This window comes from Capra hircus, chromosome 10, assembly GCF_001704415.2.
Source record: "Capra hircus breed San Clemente chromosome 10, ASM170441v1, whole genome shotgun sequence".
NCBI lineage: Eukaryota > Metazoa > Chordata > Mammalia > Artiodactyla > Bovidae > Capra > Capra hircus.
In genome coordinates, this window is record NC_030817.1 from 54,933,308 (window position 1) to 54,955,091 (window position 21,784).

At 37.4% G+C, this 21,784-nt stretch overlaps 1 protein-coding gene across 1 annotated transcript in view; it reads right to left on the reverse strand.

Moving 5' to 3' along the window:
• The window catches only part of VPS13C (vacuolar protein sorting 13 homolog C), a 181,405-nt gene that overhangs the window by 32,933 nt on the left and 126,688 nt on the right, over positions 1-21,784 (reverse strand). The window contains 14 exon segments of the mRNA XM_018054289.1: positions 3,273-3,399; positions 5,419-5,552; positions 5,837-5,965; positions 10,578-10,742; positions 11,464-11,568; positions 12,987-13,376; positions 15,157-15,451; positions 15,954-16,075; positions 17,078-17,238; positions 17,852-18,116; positions 18,286-18,441; positions 20,078-20,097; positions 20,100-20,163; positions 20,547-20,912. Of these exon segments, the coding sequence (XP_017909778.1) occupies positions 3,273-3,399; positions 5,419-5,552; positions 5,837-5,965; positions 10,578-10,742; positions 11,464-11,568; positions 12,987-13,376; positions 15,157-15,451; positions 15,954-16,075; positions 17,078-17,238; positions 17,852-18,116; positions 18,286-18,441; positions 20,078-20,097; positions 20,100-20,163; positions 20,547-20,912 (2,499 nt within the window).

The following is a 21,784-nucleotide window of genomic DNA, read 5'->3' on the forward strand; positions in this document are numbered from 1 at the left end:
TCTCAATTGATTAGAATTCTTTTATTACTCACTTTGCTTCTATTAATTGGTATCCTTTTAAAAAAAATCATCTTTGATCTATATTTCTGTAATTACAATTTAGGATTAAATGGTGTTAATATATCATGTTCAGAACATACTAATTCCCTGCTCCCCCTTTCATTTTATTTTGTTGTCTTTGTCTTTCATCTCACCAACTTTCTCCTGTCATAGCTGTCGTATGTTTATAACTTTGGGAATCTCAGGCATACATTCTGAAAATTTTCACTGGTCCTTCTGCGGAAAAAAAATTTTCAGAAGTGTGATCAGCTTCTGAATCTTTAGGATCATGCTACAGTTTTCTCCTGAACTATTTTTTCGTAAACTCCATGTTTGCTTGTTTGTTTCCTGTTTATTCACACTTAAACATCCTCTGGATCACTGAAAAAGCAAGAGAGTTCCAGAAAAAAACATTTATTTCTGCTTTATTGACTATGCCAAAGCCTTTGACTGTGTGGATCACAATAACTAAATCTAGGATGGGAACCAAATGTCTGAAAATATGCAGTCAGGAAGCAACAGTTAGAACTGGACATGGAACAACAGAGTGGTTTCAGATAGGAAAAGGAGGCTGTATATTGTCACCCTGCTTATTTAACTTATATGCAGAGTACATCATGAGAAACGTTGGACTGGAAGAAGCACAAGCTGGAATCAAGATTGCCGGGAGAAATATCAATAATCTAAGATATGCAGATGACACCACTCTTATGACAGAAAGTGAAGAGGAGCTAAAAAGCCTCTTGTTAAAAGTGAAAGAGGAGAGTGAAAAAGTTGGCTTAAAGCTCAACATTCAGAAAACGAAGATCATGGCACCTGGTCCCATCACTTCATGGCAAATAGATGCGGAAACAGTGGAAACAGTGGCTGACTATTTTGGGGGGCTCCAAAATCACTGCAGATGGTGACTGCAGCCATGAAATTAAAAGACGCTTACTCCTTGGAAGAAAAGTTATGACCAACCTAGATAGCATATTAAAAAGCAGAGACATTATTTTGCCAACAAAGGTCCCTCTAGTCAAGGCTATGGTTTTTCCAGTGGTCATGTATGGATGTGAGTGTTGGACTGTGAAGAAAGGTGAGCGCCGAAGAATCGATGCTTTTGAACTGTGGTGTTGGAGAAGACTCTTAAGAGTCCCTTGGACTGCATGGAGATCCAACCAGTCCGTGCTAAAGGAGATCAGCCCTGGGTGTTCATTGGAAGGACTGATGTTGAAGCTGAAACTCCAGTACTTTGGCTACCTCATGCAAAGAGCTGACTCATTGGAAAAGACCCTGATGCTGGGAGGGATTGGGGGCAGGAGGAGAAGGGGACGACCGAGGATGAGATGGCTGGATGGCATCACCAACTTGATGGACATGAGTTTGAGTAAACTCCAGGAATTGGTGATGGACAGGGAGGCCTGGCGTGCTGTGATTCATGGGGTCACAGAGTCAGACACAGACTGAGTGACTGACTTGAACTAAATGAGGAAAGTGCTTTACAGTACTGTGTGGATTTTCTTTGAATTCCCTTTTCATGTACACCTGAGCCTCAGCAGAATTCCCTTCTCAGATCAGCCAGGAGACAAGGAAATGGCTGTCTTATTTCTAGCTTAATTTTCATAACCTGGAAGATTGCCAGTTGAATAAGGCCCAATAATCTATTTCTTACTGTCTGGTTTTCTAACACCAAATAGAACAGAAATATTTAAAACCACAAGCCTGTCAATACACTACTGCCAGGATTCTTTATGATTTTGCCTTAATTTATAGACCTTGACATAGTCTTTCAGGATGGTGATACCATTCTTTCTCCAGTATCTGTGTACTGCCTTATGGGAGTTGTGGTTGCTGAGGGGCATGAAATGTGAGGAGAACGAAAATAACACCAGCATAGTACAGGGACCCCTGGTCAAGCTAGCATGTCTCTGAGTCAGAGACCTCATTGTAACAGGGAACTTAAGCTCCTCTCTACCACTTACAACCCTCGAGGGTTTCTCTGTTGTAAAAAGTAAAGCATAAGCAAGTAACAGAGCTCCATCAAATTGTCATGGCAAAAATCACTCCAAGAATCTCATAACCATCAGTCTGATTTTTCAAAACTCTATCTCTTTTACGGGTATTTCAGAGAGAATATAGGAGAGGATAATTCAGTCACTCTTGGCCAATTACTATTTTAAATAACCAAGAAAGCTTTTATGACAACTGGCATTATCAGACAGTGGAATATGACACTGTATGAACTTTTCAGCGTAGAATATAATCCTACAGAAACTAGGTACCACTCGTGGAGGACCAGTGTCTTATTGGAGGGAGGCTGGCAGATGAATTCTTTTACTTTTATAAGTATTTATTTATTTGGCTGCACTGGTTCTTAGTTGCGGCATGCGAGATCTTTAGTTAAGGCATATGAACTCTTACTGTAGCATGTGGGATCTAGTTCTCTGACCAGGGATCACACCCGAGCAGCCTGCATTGAGACCATGGAGTCTTAGCCACTAGACCACCAGGGAAGTTCCCGGCAGATGAATTCTTAATCCCTTCCCAAAGTCTAAGTGTCTAGGAAATAACATGTTTAATTAATTTAGCTATCTAGATAGTATTTCAATAAGTAATTCATTATATTTCTTATACGGATAGTTTACTACTGTCATACTCCTTTAATTAAAAAACCATATGGCTTTGATAGGGAAAACTTGCCTTAAAAAATCTTACAGCTAACAGTGGTATACAAAATAAAGCTGTTTTTCACTTTTAGCCTCAAAACTCTTTCCTTATTAAAAAAAGTAAATAAAAAAGTACTGGTCTTAGGCAAGCTGAAACAGGCCTATTTTTTTTAATGCAAATAAAGTATTTTGACTGATCTAGGACAAAATATTGGTGTGAACTATTTACCAACTAAAGCCCCAGAGCAACTTATTTTGAAAATAGTTGCAATTCATTTTTAGTTCAATAAAGAAAAAGATGACAGTGTGAAGCTAACTTATCTATTTCCTTTGTTATCAGGCACTTCCCTGGTGGCTCAAACAGTAAAGAATCTGCTGCACTGCAGGAGGCCTGGGTTCGATCCCTGGGTTGGGAAGATCCCCTGGAGGAAGGCATGGCAACCTACTCCAGTTTTCTTCCCTGGAGAATCCCCATGGACAGAGGAGCCTGGCAGGTTACAGTCAATAGGGTCGCAAACAGTCAGACACGACTGACCGACTAAGCACAGCACACTTCATATGATACCCATTCACATCAGATGATACCTTTAACAGATCATGTTCCCCAACATTTGCTGCATAACTCCATTTAAGCTTTCTGGTACCAGTGGGATCTTCCCAGGCAAAGAGTCGAACTTGTCTTGGCAGCAACACCATTTCTTCCTTTGACCCGCTGAAACACAAGCGACAGAGGGAAGATTAAAATACCCTGGCCTTGAGAAACGTAGACCTGTGGTTTACTGAGGAGGGGATTGGCACAAACATGTTATAAAACTGCCTTTGTTAATAAAACACAACTCTGCCTAAAGATAAGTACCCTAAAATGTCCAAATAACTAATGATCTTGAAGCTTGAGGGCAAAGAATATTGCTCTTTCTGAAGCTGCAGTATACTCTGAACTGATCCAGGTAAGATGGCACTAACAAAATTCATGAAGGTAAACAGACTGGTACCTCAGAATTCATCTATAGAAAAGGTTGTGAATAGTAAACTTTTTAGGAGCAGAGAACTTTACTTGGTACTCAAATTGGAGATTTTAATCAAAAGCAATGTATAAGAAGTAAGAGTCTCAGAAGAGAAAACAACGGTTTGTTCCCCTGCTACTCCAAGCGCGGTCCCTGGGCCAGCAGCACCAGCATCACCTCGAGGCTTGCTGGAAAGGGCAATATCCCGGGACCCACAAAAAACCAACTAACCCAGAACGTGCATTTTTACAGGATTTCTAGGAGATTTTAATGCTGATATTTAAGTTTAACGAGTATTGGTTTAGATAACACGAGACTTTGCAGAGAACTAAAATAAAACAAAAAGTAACCCATTTAGGGTTTAATCTATACTTTCAAATCTCTCAGCAGATTCAAGCCATGAGAGTTAAGAATACGTTGAACCTGGAAAGCATTAATTTTTTAAAATTTATCTATCTTTGGCTGTGCTGGGTCTTCACTGCTGTCTGAGGGCTTTCTCCAGTTGCAGGGAGTAGCGGGTCCTCTGCTGTAGCGTGCGGACTTCTCACTGTGGTGGCTTCTCCTGTTGTGGAGTTCAGGCTCTAGAGCACTTGGGCTTCAGCAGTGGTGGCCCGTGGTCTCACCAGTTGTGGAACATGGGCTCTGCTGCTCTGAGGCATGAGGGATCTTTCCAGACCAGGGATCGAACCCATGTCTCCTGCATTGGCAGGCGGACTCTTAGCCTCTGGATGACCAGGGAAGTCCCAGCAAGGCATTACTTTTTATATATTTATATGCCTGTGTGTGTATACATATATATAATGGGTATTATTATTTTATATTATAATATATACGTAAAAATAATGCCCTGAAGATTTATAATAATAATTCTCTGCAAATATATTATTACATATTTTAAGAATCTAAAGCTGCCTGTTTAATGACATCACCCAAGCTAAACAACAGCACACACAAGGACGACAAAATTCCTGTCAGTCTGTACTACAACACATTCAATATCACTATGTAATCTTCCACTTCTATCGTCTTCAGCCCTCTGCCCTCCTGTTTAACATTCTACTCTCCTACAAAAACAATACGATTTACAGAGAGAGGTTCACTGAGCATCACGAGACCGCAAAAGAACGGTACTGCCTAAACAAGTTCACAGTTCCTTGTATGCAGTTCTGAAATGTAAAAAGCTTCGAAATCCCAAATGCTCTTCTCTTAAGTTTGGTGTCCAAACTCATGTGGCAGCAAAACTTGATCTGAACTGATGGGAAACTATTAATACTTTCATTTATCTCACTTATCATGAATGTTTATACGTTCTGCTACAGGAATACTAATGTGCTGGTTACAGAGTACTGCCTCAGAACTTGCTAGGGCTATTAGCAATACACATCCCTATAACCTTTCGAAAATCTGAAAACACATGGAAGGTGAAACACATCTAGACCCAAAGATTTCCTAGAAGGAACTGTGGACCAGGGGCCTCCCTAGTGGCTCAGTTGGTAAAGAATCTGCCTGCCAATGCAGGGGACACACAAGACCCAGGTTCGATCGCTAGGTCAGGAAGATCCCCTACAGAAAGAAATGGCTATCCACTCCAGTATTCTTGCCTCAGAAATCCCAAGGACAGAGGAGCTGGCAGGTTACATTCTATCGGGGTGCAAGAGTGGAGTACAACTTAGCAACTAAACCACCGAAAACAAATCTGATTTTCTAAGAACCTTTTTATTTCATACCTCTGTTTATATGTGAGGATGTCCCATGGTGTGTGGTTTATTATTAGGGCAGGTGCACATCCCTCATGGTAGTCAGAAAAGCTGATGACAGTTGAATGCGGAGCAGTATCTACATCCACCAAGATACCCCCATTCTATTGCAGAAAAAAGGAGTACGTTTGAAGCATTGGTTTAAACTGCACGTTACGTTTAGAATTTCAATCACTCATACAGATATTAAAAAGCCTGTTTTCTTAAATTCCTACAGAAAATCACACTGGCTCTGATCTATTACAAACGTATGTACAGCATTATATACTGTTAGAGTTAGTATACCTTCCATTAATTATCAGGATATTTTAGAGCATGTCTGAATAAAATATTGTAAAGTAAACTTTAAAAATCAAAGATATTTTATTTTAAAAACAGGAAAACATACCAGATCTTCCAAGCTCAATAAAGTGCCATTATCCTGTTGGTTATAAAAGAATGGCCTGGATGATCCCTCACAGCTCACCACTCTCACACAAAGTTTGCCTGAAAATTTCTCAGGCCAAAATGGAAGGTTCTGAAAATATGAAAGTCAAATATCAGTCTTAAAACAATACTATGGTAAATAAAACAGTGGCTAATAAAGTTTTAAATTCTAATTCAGATCATAACTCAGTTATCACTGTTTCTTAAAAGAGCTCCTTTACATTTCATATTGAGATTATTGACAATATAATGATTATTTATGAACCCAAAGAAATTCCATCAGAAGAACAGATGTATTAGTCTTTTCATACTTACAGAATAATTACAATATGAGGAACTGAAGTGCTATTAAGAACATCTCAAATATCTTAAATATTTTAAAATTATAATCTTAATATTTGCTTTTATGAATTGCACTATGAATTCTTCCAGAGTATCTTGTCCTAGATAAACCACAAGGCAACTGAAGGCAGAAGACCTTGCTGGCACTCCTGACACTACCCCCCACAGCTGTTTGATCTTAATCTTGACCTTTTTGAGCCTCAGTTTCCTCACCTGTAAAACTGAGATTTTAGTTCATAAAACAAAAGTTCCTCACCCATGACAGAATACTGGGTAAATTCTATTTCTGAAAAGAATACGGCTACTATCAAACTCACATCAAAGACAAAAAGATAAGGAACACGTATTTGCTGCGAAGTCTATGGAGATCATTCTAAGTGCCTTGGAAAGCCCATGCCTCTTAGAGGTCTAACTTTGCATTGTAAGTGGAGTCCCTCCTCTTAAACTTTTGGCCAAGCAATTTTAAAGAGAATTTTAGAATTATTTTTAGATGTACAGAAAAACAGTCCTATCCTTCAGTCCGCTGGTTTGGTTGAAAACTCAGGCAAATTCAGGCACTAATGCTTGTGTGCATCTGCCCCCTCCCCCACTTTCCTTATTCTCTTCACTTCGCCTCTTGTTGAGTCTGCAAAGTTTTGTTCAAATACCAGCTCTTCTATGAAACATTTTCTTTCGATCTAGGCCACAATGATCTCAATCTCCAATAACCTTACTGACCTAAAAAAAAACAAAACTGAGATTCAACTTCCTTCTCTGTAAAGTAAGGTGGTTGAATTTTGGGGATTTTTTTTCAAGGAAACTTCCAGTTCATCTATTCAGAGATCCTATAACCACCTATCAGTCAGTTCAGTTCAGTCGTTCAGTTGTGTTAGACTCTTTGTAGACTCCATGGACTGTAGCACACCAGGCTTTCCAGTCCATCACCAACTCCTGGAGCTTGCTCAACTCATGTCCATTGAGCCAGTGATGCTATCCAACCACCTCATCCTCTGTTGTCCCCTAAACCTCGCAGTTCCCAGGATCAGGGTCTTTTCCAATGAGTCAATTCTTCGCATCACGTAGCCAAAGTATTGGAGCTTCAGCTTCAGCATCAGTCCTTCCAATGAATATTTAGGACTCATTTCCTTTAGGACTGACTGGTTGGATCTCCTTGTAGTCCAAGGGACTCTCAAGAGTCTTCTCCAACACCACAGTTCAAAACCATCAATTCTTCGGCATTCAGCTTCCTTTACCGTCCAACTCAAATCCATACATGACTAGTGGAAAACCATAGCTTTGACTAGATCAACCTTTGTTAGCAAAGTAATGTCTCTGCTTTTTAATATGCTGTCTAGGTTGGTCACAGCTTTTCCTCCAAGAAGCAAGCGTCCTTTAATTTCATGGCTGCAGTCACCATCTGCAGTGCCTTTTTACCCCCAAAAAATAAAGTTTGTCACTGTTTTCATTGTTTCCCCATCTATTTGCCATGAAGTGATGGGACCAGATGCCATGATCTTAGTTTTTGGAATGCTGAGTTTTAAGCCAACTTTTTCACTCTCCTCTTTCACTTTCATCAAGAGGCTCTTTAATTTTTCTTTGCTTTCTGCCATAACGGTGGTGTCATCTGTGTATCTGAGGATATTGATATTTCTCCTGGCAATCCTGATTCCAGCTTGTGGTTCATCCAGCCTGACATTTCACATGAGGTACTCTGCATATAAGTTAAATAGGCAGGGTGACAATATACAGCCTTGATGTACTCCTTTCCCAATCTGGAAACAGTCTGTTGTTCCATGTCTGGTTCTAACTGTTGCTTCATCAAGTGGGCCTTAAGAAGCATCATTAGGAACAAAGCTAGTGGAGGTGATGGAATGCCAGTTGAGCTATTTCAAATCCTGAAAGATGATGCTGTGAAAGCGCTGCACTCAATATGCCAACAAATTTGGAAAACTCAGCAGTGGCCAGGACTGGAAAAGGTCAGTTTTCATTCCAACCCTAAAGAAAGGCCATGACAAAGAATGTTCAAACTACCATACAATTGCACTCATCTCACATGCTAGCAAAGTAATGCTCAAAATTCTCCAAGCCAGGCTTCAGCAATGCGTGAACAATGAACTTCTAGATGTTCAAGGTGGATTTAGAAGAGGCATAGGAACCAGAGGTCAAATTGCCAACATCTGCTGGATCATCAAAACAGCAACAGAGTTCCAGATAAACATCTACTTCTGCTTCATTGACTATGCCAAAGCCTTTGACTATGTGGATCACAACAAACTGTGGAAAATTCTTTAAGAGATGGGAGTATCAGACCACGTACCCTGCCTCCAATAGCTTGCCATATATTATCTTCTTCTCTATGTATTAATTTAAGAGAGTCTTACGCCTTCCAAGATTGGATGTTTCTTGAATATAAAGACATTATCTTGACTACTGACAGAATAGTAAATTATTTTTATGTACATTTTACAGCACATATCCACATTTATATACATAGGAAGAACCATAAAATGAGTGTTAACAGTCTAGACTAGACTAGTGATAAATATTATCAACAATTTTTTCTTTTTAACGTATGTTTATAGTATTAAAGGAAAGTCTTTCAAAGTTGGCTGTCATAGTTTAACACACAAATATGGCAGCAAAGTGATTATGACAGAGAGATATATAATTCTTATTTACATGTTGATATTTACTTGTACATTTTCAGTTCAGTTCAGTCGCTCAGTCGTGTCCGACTCTGCGACCCCATGAATAGCAGCACGCCAGGCCTCCCTGTTCATCACCATCTCCCGGAGTTCACTAAGACTCATGTCCATCGAGTCAGTGATGCCATCCAACCATCTCATCCTCTGTCGTCCCCTTCTCCTCCTGCCCTCAATCCCTCCCAGCATCACAGTCTTTTCCAATGAGTCAACTCTTCGCATGAGGTGGCCAAAGTACTGGAGTTTCAGCTTCAGCATCAGTCCCTCCAAAGAAATCCCAGGGTTGATCTCCTTCAGAATGGACTGGTTGGATCTCCTTGCAGTCCAAGGGACTCTCAAGAGTCTTCTCCAACACCACAGTTCAAAAGCATCAATTCTTCGGCGCTCAGCCTTCTTCACAGTCCAACTCTCACATCCATACATGACCAAAGGAAAAACCATAGCCTTGACTAGACAGACCTTAGTCGGCAAAGTAATGTCTCTGCTTCTGAATATGTTATCTAGGTTGGTCATAACTTTTCTTTCAAGGAGTAAGCATCTTTTAATTTCATGGCTGCAGTCACCATCTGTGGTGATTTTGGAGCCCCCCAAAATAAAGTCTGACACTGTTTCCACTGTTTCCGCATCTACTTCCCATGAAGTGATGGGACCGGATGCCATGATCTTCGTTTTCTGAATGTTGAGCCTTAAGCCAACTTTTTCACTCTCCTCTTTCACGTTCATCAAGAGGCTTTTTAGTTCCTCTTCACTTTCTGCCATAAGGGTGGTATCATCTGCATATCTGAGGTTATTGATATTTCTCCCAGCAATCTTGATTCCAGGTTGTGTTTCTCCCAGTCCAGTGTTTCTCACGTTGTACTCTGCATGTAAGTTAATAAGCAGGGTGACAATATACAGTCTTGACATACTCCTTTTCCTATTTGGAACCAGTCTATTGTTCCATGTCCAGTTCTAACTGTTGCTGCCTGACCTGCATACAGATTTCTCAAGAGGCAGGTTAGGTGGTCTGGTATTCCCATCTCTTTCAGAATTTTCCACAGTTTATTGTGATCCACACAGTCAAGGCTTTGGCATAGTCAATAAAGCAGAAATAGATGTTTTTCTGGAACTCTCTTGCTTTTTCCATGGAAAAGATAAGAAAGCCTTCTTCAGCGATCAATGCAAAGAAATAGAGGAAAACAACAGAATGGGAAAGACTAGAGATCTCTTCAAGAAAATTAGAGATACCAAGGGAACATTTCATGCAAAGATGGGCTCGATAAAGGACAGAAGTGGGATGGACCTAACAGAAGCAGAAGATATTAGGAAGAGGTGGCAAGAATACACAGAAGAATTGTACAAAAAAGATCTTCACGACCCAGATAATCATGATGACGTGATCACTCATCTAGAGCCAGACATCCTGGAATGTGAAGTCAAGTGGGTCTTAGAAAGCATCACTACGAACAAAGCTAGGGGAGGTGATGGAATTCCAGTTGAGCTATTTCAAATCCTGAAAGATGATGCTGTGAAAGTGCTGCACTCAATATGCCAGCAAATTTGGAAAACTCAGCAGTGGCCACAGGACTGGAAAAGGTCAGTTTTCATTCCAATCCCAAAGAATGGCAACACCAAAGAATGCCCAAACTACCACACAATTGTACATTTTAGGAGCCAGTTATATTAAAGGAAAATTATTACCTCTGAAGAAGCAATATAGTTCCATTTATTAGTTGGCAGTGAGCCATCAGATGCAATTTCACCAACTTCTAGTTCTAATGATGACTTGTTCTCAATGGTATAAAAGGGAGTCAAAGTAACTATTCGTGTAAGATTAAAACTGCTCATTTTGATGCTGACACCCACCTGTGGAAAGGAAACAAACAAGTTTATCATTTCCCAGTACTTTACACAGCTTGAAACACACACAGCTATTCACTCACAGTCTTTTTCAAGTATTTTAAAATAGATTTCTTAAATAAAGTAACTAAAAAGAACCATATTCCATGACTATCTTCTCACTAAGAAGAAAAATTTCAGTTCCTTAGTCTGGGACCAGCGGAAACCAATTCAAGAAATATCTATCAGTAATTTAACTAATGATGACTTATAATAACAAACTTAATATTTAAAAATTCTGTACTTTTTCACAGTCCAAAATAAATTGTTTTAAAATCAGTGTACCCTTTCCTTCGCTGCTTTATTCTCTCTGCTATCAATAAAATGAAATAAAAATTTCAATGAGGTAATAAAACAACTAGTATCAGATTATTCAAATTGTTGCAGTGAAATTTAAGATTTAAGACATTTTGGCAGGGAGTGGTATGGAATGTGGATTCTAGTAATTCTGTGTATTTACCAAATTCCTTCCTTAAAGGTATTCAAATCACTGTCTTAAACTCTGACAAATTTAGGCTTTGCTTTGATACTAACTGTACTAGAAATAAATAGACAGACATAACATAATAGTAGACATCCTCCATGTAATACCCTGAATTCACATTTCTATACCCCTGAGGATTTCCAGCTTATTTAGTGAAGAAAATGTGAATGAAATCAGAGGTAAATAAGCAAGCAAAAACCTTACCAGGTATTCCATGTTGTTGGCAGGACACTTCACACATCCATAACTTCCCACTGTATCCAATGAAAAACCACTGGACCACGAACTAGTTGAAATTTTTAATTGTACCTACACCAGAGAACACAGACAATCATATAAGAAATCTAAAACACTGTATTAATTTTATTTGATGGATAGGTGCTAGACCACTAGACATTTATTTAATAACATGAGACAAAGAAAAGTATTATCAAAGGCATGCTGCAAGTGGGTAAAGAAGCACAGGAACTCTAGGGGACAATACAATAAAAGCAGAGCTCTAAACTTCCCTTTGCATTCATCTCTGCGATGAGTATAATGAATTTAAAGCTGTATACCAATGAGAACTTCTGTTACTTAGGAAGGAATTAAAATGTAAAGCGATATTTTCCAGTGTCAGGTTTTTGATACAGAGCTAATGAATTCTTAAAATTTTAGCACACACAGGGAATTTATGCTTTTATTATTCAGCAAACAATGAAAAGTTGTGATAAGAGAATGGAAGACACAATACCTGTCCTCAGTAAGCTTCCAACTAAACAGAGACAGGAAATACACACTAATAATTATAATGCAAGACTTAATGTGATAACAGCCACATAAGAGGGATAAAATCCTATCAAACTGACGGGATAAAAAGCTTACTTATGGCTATGGGAAAAGGTAAAGTTATACAGAAGAAATCTAATTCTGCTCCTCTATTAACCTCCATCTACCCAGCAGATGATAAAAACCTGAGTATAACCAAAGGTCAGACACATAAACAGGTACAATATCAAGCATTAATCAACACTTTATGACAGAGGTTCTCAAAGTATGGTCCCAGGCCCTACTCAGACTACTGAACTGCACTATGGGGGCCTGGCTCAGCAGTCTGTTTTCAAAGCCCTCTAGGTGACTCTGTTGCACACTGAGATTGAGATTGAGAAGCACTGCTCTAACAGAACATGCATGGGATATCTAGCTCTGCTTTAGAGGATCAGAAAATCTTTCACACCTGTCAGGCTGGAGCAGAATGTCAAAGCATGAACAGTGATAACGAGAAAACAAGAAGCAGACAGGGAAAGCGTAGGGCAAAAGACATTCTAAGCAGGTGCAGCTACACAAAAGCCCAGAGGTGAGCAATATAAAGATGTGAGTTTGCAAAGGAAAGAAACAACCAGAGCAAAAAGGATCAGATCAGGCCTTAGGCTTTGTTTTTCTCTTGAAGGCCCACCTTAATCCTTCATACATATGAGGCTCAGTTAAAACAAACCAAATTCAACGGCTCTCTCTTTTGAAACCCCATTGCATCACCGGTAACCTACATAAAGTCAAGCTTTCCACTTGACACTATGTCAAGAACAGAAGTAATTCTAGGGGCACTGGAGAAAAAGATACCCCAGCCTTGGGACACTATTGTTGTTAGTTCCTAATACCCCACTTAATCATGTATTCCTTAAAAGTAGTCTTGGATCTAATACATACCAGTGACACTGAATAATTTGTTTTTATCAACAAAAACACACCTTATTTTTACTAAAAATGTTCTTCTTCTTGAAAGAGAATAAAACAATATCCCTAAAATCAGCTGGATGTTTCACATGCGTATCTTCTGCACGATACTGGAGAACCCGAGAAGTCTTGTTGATTAGCCAGTAGGGACTGAAAATGGAGAGCTCCATCTGGCTGCCAATTCGCTTGACATGTATCGACAGGTCAACTGTCAACGTTTCTGCGGAGTCAGAAGAAAAACACACAAGGAAGAATTCGGGAAGTGTATTGCATATACGGAAATGTCCACTCCAGTTTTTGCCCTGATATTTCACCAGAACTAATTCCATTATTTCTCCACTGATTCGTGAATGTAGAACATTGGCTGTACTGCCTTCGGTCAGCTCATGAGTTTCTGCTGTTCCCTAAAAACAAACAAAAACTAAATTTGCTTACCAATTTTTAAAAAATCTCTGCAATAACTTCCCTTATACAAATACTAAATTACCTACCAGATTCACATTAACTGAGAAGTCTTCAAGGTACCATCTTTACGTACTATGAATATCCAACAATTACTAAGGACTAAAAAGAAAACACTGTATCATAGCCAAAGGCAGAAGTTGTCATTCAGCCATTAGCAGGCCAATGGCTGTTAGTTTTGAGAAAAAGTCAGACCCATGTCAAGAATCTAAGGCTGGATTCAAGAACACTGGCTATTTCCATTAAGAGATATGTCATTACACGAGCCACATAACAGCCTGTGCTTCAGCTTCATCCTTTATTCACATTCTACACTTAATGGTTCTCATACAAATAAAAGAAGGAAAGTGATGTCAAACTATTCTGACAAGCTATCTAAGGTGCAACTACTTTATAAATGAGTAATGGCAATATAATAAACTAGGCTTCCTTACCGACAGCTTCTGTTGTATAAATACTACTTGAAAATGAAAGTGAAGTAGCTCAGTTCTGTCCAACTCTTTGCAACCCCATGGACTACAGCCTGCCAGGCTCCTCCACCCGTGGGATTTTTTTCAGGCAAGGATACTGGAGAGGGTTGCCATTTCCTTCTCCAAGGGATCTTCCTGACCCAGGGATCACATCTGGGTCTCCTGTGCTGCAGGCAGACTCTTTACTGTCTGAGCAAGAGCTTACTCAATAAATACCACCTAGTTCATCTAGTTAATTTTAGTCTCCACAAGTCATGGGTGGCTTCTTGTTACACATAGAAAATTAATTTAGGTTCCAAACATTTTTCAGATTTTTGTATTTTGAAATGTTGCGGCATGAACAAATTTAAAAGCATTTACTATACTTCATTACTAGAAAATGTTCCCTAATATTTCTTAGGACAGACAGTAATTATTTTTTGGTTCATCTTGACCCAAATAGTCATCACTTTAAAATAAATTTGAACTAAATAATCATCACTTTAAAAACTAAATGAATTCTGAACTTCATTAAATTGATCGCAGTCATTCTGACGTAGGGGGCATGGGGGGGGGGGGAGAGAGGGGGGGGGGGGGGGGGTATGTTGAACCATAAAATTAAAAAAAAAAAAAAAAAAAAAAAAAAATTTAAAAAAATAAGATTAACTTCATAATAAATTAAGATGAAGTATTTTCTCACTGGTGCTTTCCTGTACTTTAGCTAAGAGAACTGTACTTAGATAATAAAGAGATGATTAAAATTATTAATTTATAGCAGATGCAGCAGAGTTCAGGGGTGAAGAACAAGGAATCACATTGCTTCGGTTCAAATCTCAGTTCTACCATTTATTAGATGCAGGATTCTGAGTCTGTCACTTAACCCCCCTGTGACTCAGTTTCCTCATCTGTAAAATAGGTCAAATAATAGCAACTTCTTTGGGAAATTATTGTATGGACTAAATAATGCATGTAAAATACATGAACTAGTGGCTGGCACAAAGTAGATGCTATGCCAATTTTTGTTATTATTATTACTATTAAAGCATTACAAGTATGTGATGTAAAACACTGACCTCAACAAAAATACCACTTGAAAAAAAAAAGAATTCATTCCATGCAATAATAAAAGTCAAACAAAATGCAAAACAGAGGGCATATATGTATACTTATGGCTGACGCATGTTGATGTATGGCAGAAACCAATACAATATTGTAAAGCAACTATGCTTCAATTAAAAATAAATAAAATTTTTTTAAAATGCAAAAGACATACCTCGAGTAAGTATCTTAGAGAATATGGGAGAAAATTTCGCAAGGTGACAGTAGGGTAAAGGTGAATGATGTAAGCTGGATCCCAGTCTTCCCACTGTGCACTTATATAGCTCAATTCATCAGGCACAGCAACTGTGTTGACTATGAGAGGTAAGAAGTTCATTTCTGTTGACGGACACTGCAGCATGCATCTGACTTCTTTGCTCCGATGAAGCTCTTCCTTCCAGGAAATGTAAGTGGTGGACTCTTTGTACTGATTCTCTAAGATACCAGCTGGCTGAATGAATAACTGACATCTAAACAAAAAAACAAAGTGGGAAAAAATTTTTTACTGAGAACTTAAGAAAAAGAATTCAACTGACTCTTCTTGATGACTCTACAAGACAAGTACTCTTATTCCTATTTCTATAGATAAGAAAAACAAAGCTAAGAAAAGTTAAGAAACTTGCCCAAAGTCACACAGCTGACTCTGGAGGCACCTTCTGAGAAAAACTGCTCTGTAAAAAATGACAACTAAAAAAAAAAGTTAATTTCAAATACAAAGACAATCTAATAAGTTTCATAAAATTCTGAAACATCAAACACACAATGAAAAGTTTCATTTGGCAAATTCAATAATAATATAAATATATTTCTCCATATGTCTTAAAATTGGATTTTATAGATCTTTAGATAGTAAGAATTATTGTTATTGTAGAATACAGATGTTTTACTTTTTTCCCAGAATATAGATGCTAATTCACAGAATTAAAAATATATATAATGAATCTAGTTTAATATATTCAAGGAAGTATCTACCTATATGAATCTAAAGGAACATGGAACTCCTCTTCAGGTCTGGCTATTCCAATGCGCTCCAACAGCTTCACATTCTTAACATATTTATAGATGATGAAAGCAATAGAAAAATGGTTTTTAATCTGTTGGACAAAAAACATACAAGTTGCTTAAAAATATGTAGACATTCAAAAAGAAAACTGTGAGCTGCAAACAATTATATTTAGATCTAAAAAATTTCAAGCCCCAAACTGGAAGATATTTTTAGGTAATTGAAAACTTTTATTTATTTAAGTGCTATATATCTGAAACTTGCTGTTAAATGGAAGCTAAGAATTATTAGGATATTCACATGTTCACATACGACATGCTGAATTTTAGTATATATTATAATCTTTCAAATATATATTAATCGTTGAAGACTTCAGCCATAATATTTTCTTCATTATAACCTTTTCTCAAAGTACTATATGACTAAACACAAAAGGATAGCAAAGGAAAAATGAGGTAAATAAATATGGTGTAGTTCTTCCTTAACTTCAATGTAATATAGGTAGGACCTAATAGCCAAGAGAGAGACAACAATGACCAGAAGCTCAAATCCTTTCATTTTCATCTAATTTTATAGGTAAGAAGAAATGTTCTTTTGCTGACCATACGCTGAATCTATTACAACACACAGAAAAAGAAAAATTAATAGTCTTAAAAGTGAAAAAAATATTTATACAGATTAACATGCTAAATTATTTTTTCTGGGGAGATCATTCCAATATTCCTTCACACATACTTAAAAAATACAATACAAAGAGAATGGAATATAATCTTATTTGACCACTAGCTATTATTATAATACTCCCCAGTTTTGAATCTTCCAAGGAATAGACAAAAAGTTTCATTAATTTTAAACACAGGAGACAACAATAATCGACTTTAAACTAACAAAAGCATTTTATGAGCTATTTAAAATGAAGAATGTTACAAAAGTAAGTTGGACAGGAATCAGCAGCCAATTTAAACTATTATTTATTTCTGAAAATCAATAATGACCTACAATAAAATGAAGTTTTATTATATTCCCACGGTCAGCCAAGTGATTTTATATTTCTTGATATACTATAAGGAACACAATTCACTTAATGCATTACCTGGAGAGGCGAACGAACGGTAATTACTTTATTCCCTTCAGTTGCATCAATCTGTACCACGAGTGAGTCAAAATGACTGGTATTGGGATTCCATACATTATACAGCCGCCGTCCAGGTCTGGCAACTGGGACTTTGGTCACTTCTGTATATCCATGAGGTGCTAAGGCAGAGCATTCCAAATATTAATTTACATAAACTTTTATAAGACAGAATCAACAGCAGCACCTCAAAATAACAGCAAGCGTATTTTTTCTCATGACTAGAAATGATGACTACACAAAATTCTTGTCTAAGACACAGGAGCTAACACAGGAAACTATTTATTATTATAACATTTTCTGACCCAAAACAATTTCTCCTGAGGGGGAGGTTTTGTATGTATTAAAACAAACAAGACCCAGTTCGTTCCTTATTTTCCCAACTCCATAAAACAATAAAAATCATCTTGTTTCCTGAAATGGTGATAATTACTGTCAACATTCTGAGACATCTGAATATAGTTACTTTCACTCCTCACTGAACTCCCAACTTTTCTGAAGCATATGACATACTGCACTATTTAAGCATATAGAGATAATTTAGTTCTTTAAGGTAATTTTTAAATTAATAAAGTTTAATTTTCTCAAGTTTAGAGAAAGAAAACAAAAGTTTTTCAACTATTTGTTTCAAGCCTTTAGAAATCTGCAGTAAAAATATTTTTCCATATTTTACCAAAAACAGGCTGATATCAGTACTTCTAAAGATGCCCTTAAAAATAAAATAATACAGCATACCAAAGGTCAAGGAGAAGAGGGAGCTCTCTTGACGGCTGAGTATAGACAGTTTCCCTTGACGTGAAGGTTCCATAGTGGCATATTCCAATTCCAGAGTCTGACCAGCATCAACATCACACACATCACTTTTCTCAGGGCAGCCCATCACTCTGAGATTATGATTGGGCTGCACCTTAATGGGAACACCTACAGAATTTGTTACTGTAAAAGGAGCCCTGTCTTTTAAAGAGTAGTCAAAAGTAGAAGCAGTGCCCTCTGAAAAACCCTGCAAAGGAACACAACATCACGATTAAATGTTTGCAAACTACAGGTTTTTTTTTAAAAACTAAATTATGACGTGTTTTTTAGAAATTAATGCTGATGACACACAAAAATAACACACACGTTTCAATTTAAATTCCATTTGACATACTGCAACCAAGAACTAAACATACTTTTGCTAAATTGTTGAAAACATTAAGACAGCTTTTGGATATTGTTATATTCATTGTATCTCCTGAAGAAATATCAACTTCTGTTTGTGGCTCAGGAAGTGCAGTAAAATCATCTCCTGGCATCAAAGTTTTATCTTGGACTGGATTCTTCTTTACCTACGAGGGTAAATACATAACATACAAACTTCTCAGCCAATGAATAATAAAATTAAAATATTCTTGATAGAGTTAAATTCTTCTAACTTTGTCACTTAATATCAAGGCTCCTCAAAATTCTCAAACATATTCAGTGCTTCACCTTGACTTAGCACAGATCAACATTCTTTCTTTCAGTGAGTAATCCACACACAGGGAAATGTTTAGAACTGTGCCATGGAAGCACTCCAAGTAAGTTACGATAGTTGTCACTCGTCTATCCTCTACAGAAAGCTATTTACCTTGTGCTACCTGACTGACTGGTCACTTTATGCTGATGAACTTCCTAAGAAGACACTGAAATCTAAACTGATCTGCACTGGAAGTAACACCTGGAACTTTTTCAATTTTTTACCAGTAGTACCTATAAATAAGTAATACAATAAGCTTCCAATCAGCCATCAGACTCCATCATAGCTTTTATTCTAAAGGCATTTCAAAAATCTTATAAAACTTTCTTTGTTAGCCCACCCACACCAAAGAAGGCTAGGTCAGAAATATTATTTCTACTTTACTGAGAGGAAATTGGGACATAGGTTAAGTGACTGCGCATCTTTAAAATAAGAAATGGCTGAACTAATTTCAATGCCTCACACTTGAGTCAGGCTGCCCCAGAGAGATGTGATGGGATCATTTGTGAAGGGTATAAAAGTATGCTCCTGTTAATCTAGAAAGACGGGCTTCAGTATCTAGGACTCTGAAGGGTTTTCAAGAAGTACCATAACGAGGTAACATAAAGAATTCACGAACCAGGAGAGCAGTTCTTGAGTCTTTTGGTGTCTGAAAATGATAGAGATTCACTTATGTGGGTTACTATCTATCGGTATGTACTCTATGAGAAACTAAAGCTGTTGCTGCTACTCAGGCACTCAGTCACGTCCAGCTCTTTGTGACCCCATGGACTGTAGTACAGCGGTCTTCCCTGCCCTTCACTATCTCCTGGAGTTTGCTCACATTCATGTCAATTGATTCTAAAAAAACTAAAAACTGAGAAATTTTTAAATATTCATTTAAAACTAACAATTACATGTTAATAATATTTTAATGAAAAATAACTGTTAAAAATACATAGTGAGAAGGGCATTTACAAATCTCTTTAGGGCAAACCTCAGGAGAAGACAGATGGATAGTCAAAATGGATAACCAACAAGGACCTACTGTATAGCACATGGGACTTCACTCAATGTTATGTGGCAGCCTGGATGGGAGGGGAGTTTGAGGGAGAATGAATACGTGTATGCGTATGGCTGAGTCCCTTTGCTGTTCACCTGAGATTATCACAACATTGTTAACTGGCTATACCCCAATACAAAATAAAAAGTTAAAAAAAAATAGAAGACAGGTGGTCTCTCATTTCTAATTCTGTATACAATCTGTTGCAAAATTACATGTTCTTTGGAAAATTCCACTGTTTGCTTATGAGAGAATGCGAATGAAAATGACATACAATGACTGGATGTTATTATGAAAAGAATTTTGATCCCAGTATCCTCTAACAGGGTCTCAAGGATCCTGGACTACATCTTAAGAATCTCTGAACCTTCTGAAAGAATATATATAAATTAATGTACATAATGATATTTTATGATTTCCTTACAGTAAGGCTTAAATTCCAGGTTTTTTCTCCTCCACTCTCTCAATCAGTGGCTCCCAAACAGCATGGGTCTCATTGTAATAATGAACCTGGAAAGGCACAGAATTACCAGAATTATAATGAGAGTCTTTTAACTACGTATTTCCATAACCAGTATAAAAATACTAAGTAATGTAATATGTCAATAACCATTTTAAAAACATACCTAAAGACACAAAGAATATACATAAAGAGGGTGTATTTTATTCTACTCTGTTACTTGGCTTCATAAATTATTTAGCAAAAGAACCCTTTAAAAATGATGGCCAAATAAACAGTATTATACATTAACAAATTAAATATTAGACTGTATTCTCTATTCATATGTATGCTTGCTATGATCATGCACACACAAAAAGCTCTCTTCTTAATTCATCAGTCGTACTTTTAAGAAGTTGCCTCTGCAGGAAGGTAAAAATTAATGTGGTCATACCTCTAATGTCATGTCAGCAGAAGCAGCCATTAGGGAAGTCCAATTTTTAATATTTCCTGAAAACTTAGACTCTGCCAATAATAAAGGTACAGTTCGATGCCCAAGGCCACATTCTAAGGTAACTTGAACTGACTGGACAACAACAGCACAATTTTCCTCTATCGACTGATTTTCAATGTCTCTGAAACTTTCTGTTAATTCTGTGCCCATGTCAACACCAAGAAACCAAGAGTTGCAATCACTAATAGATTTGATGTCCCAAAGATTTTCTGTTTCCTTAGATGTATCTTTGGATTCATCTTCTTTTGTCTTTGGGGACATAGCAGCCATTATTGTCATCACGGTATTAAGAATTATGGGTGAAATCTTTAAAAAAAGAAAGCAGAAAAAAAATTCAGAGTAAATTCTTTCCCAGATGAGAAGAATGAATACATAATACAAAAAAATTTAAGTGACTAATTAAAAATTTACATATATCAACTTTATAACTAAGGAATACAAAAGAGAGCACACACAAAATCACAAATCCAGTCAACTGACCTCAAACCAGTGATTTTTGCTCAAGTTGTTCTAGAATTAAGTAACTAACATGCATGTCAACTGTCGAAACCTAAAGTTAAATAATTAATTCAGAGGCAAATAGTGTTATGTGAAGAGAAAAATGCAGCAGGGTAACTGAATTTTTCAACCAACTGCATTAACTAAACCAAATTGTGCGATCCTCACCAAGATACACACACATGGTTTTCACTGGTCTCACTGAAACAGGAAACCTGAGAATCACCATGGAACCCCTTTCACACAAAGATATGAAAAGTCCACCTCCTACTACCTTTGGACAGTTTCTTTGCTCACCTCTTCATTTGAATCACTGTGCCTTAGTTCTTACGTCTTCCATGATGATGTCTTCCATGTCTGGTGAACACCATCTCAGCCCACCCTCCACATGATTTTTCTAAAACCCAAATCTGAACATGTCATTCCTATGCTTAATAAACTCTTCAACACCTCCCCCTCCCTTTCAGGATAAGATTAGATCTCTCTTTAAGTTAAGGACACAAACCTCTTTGTGACCTGATGCCTCATCAATTAGTTACCCATGACTTTCCAAAGTTTGAGCAATAAGTTAAGTGGATTCCTTCAATGTTCACTTCTTACAATCCTTACTTATTTAATATGCTAAAGAAATATGATTACATCACCAAAAGAAGGATCCAGTATGTAGTGCTTCCCAAACT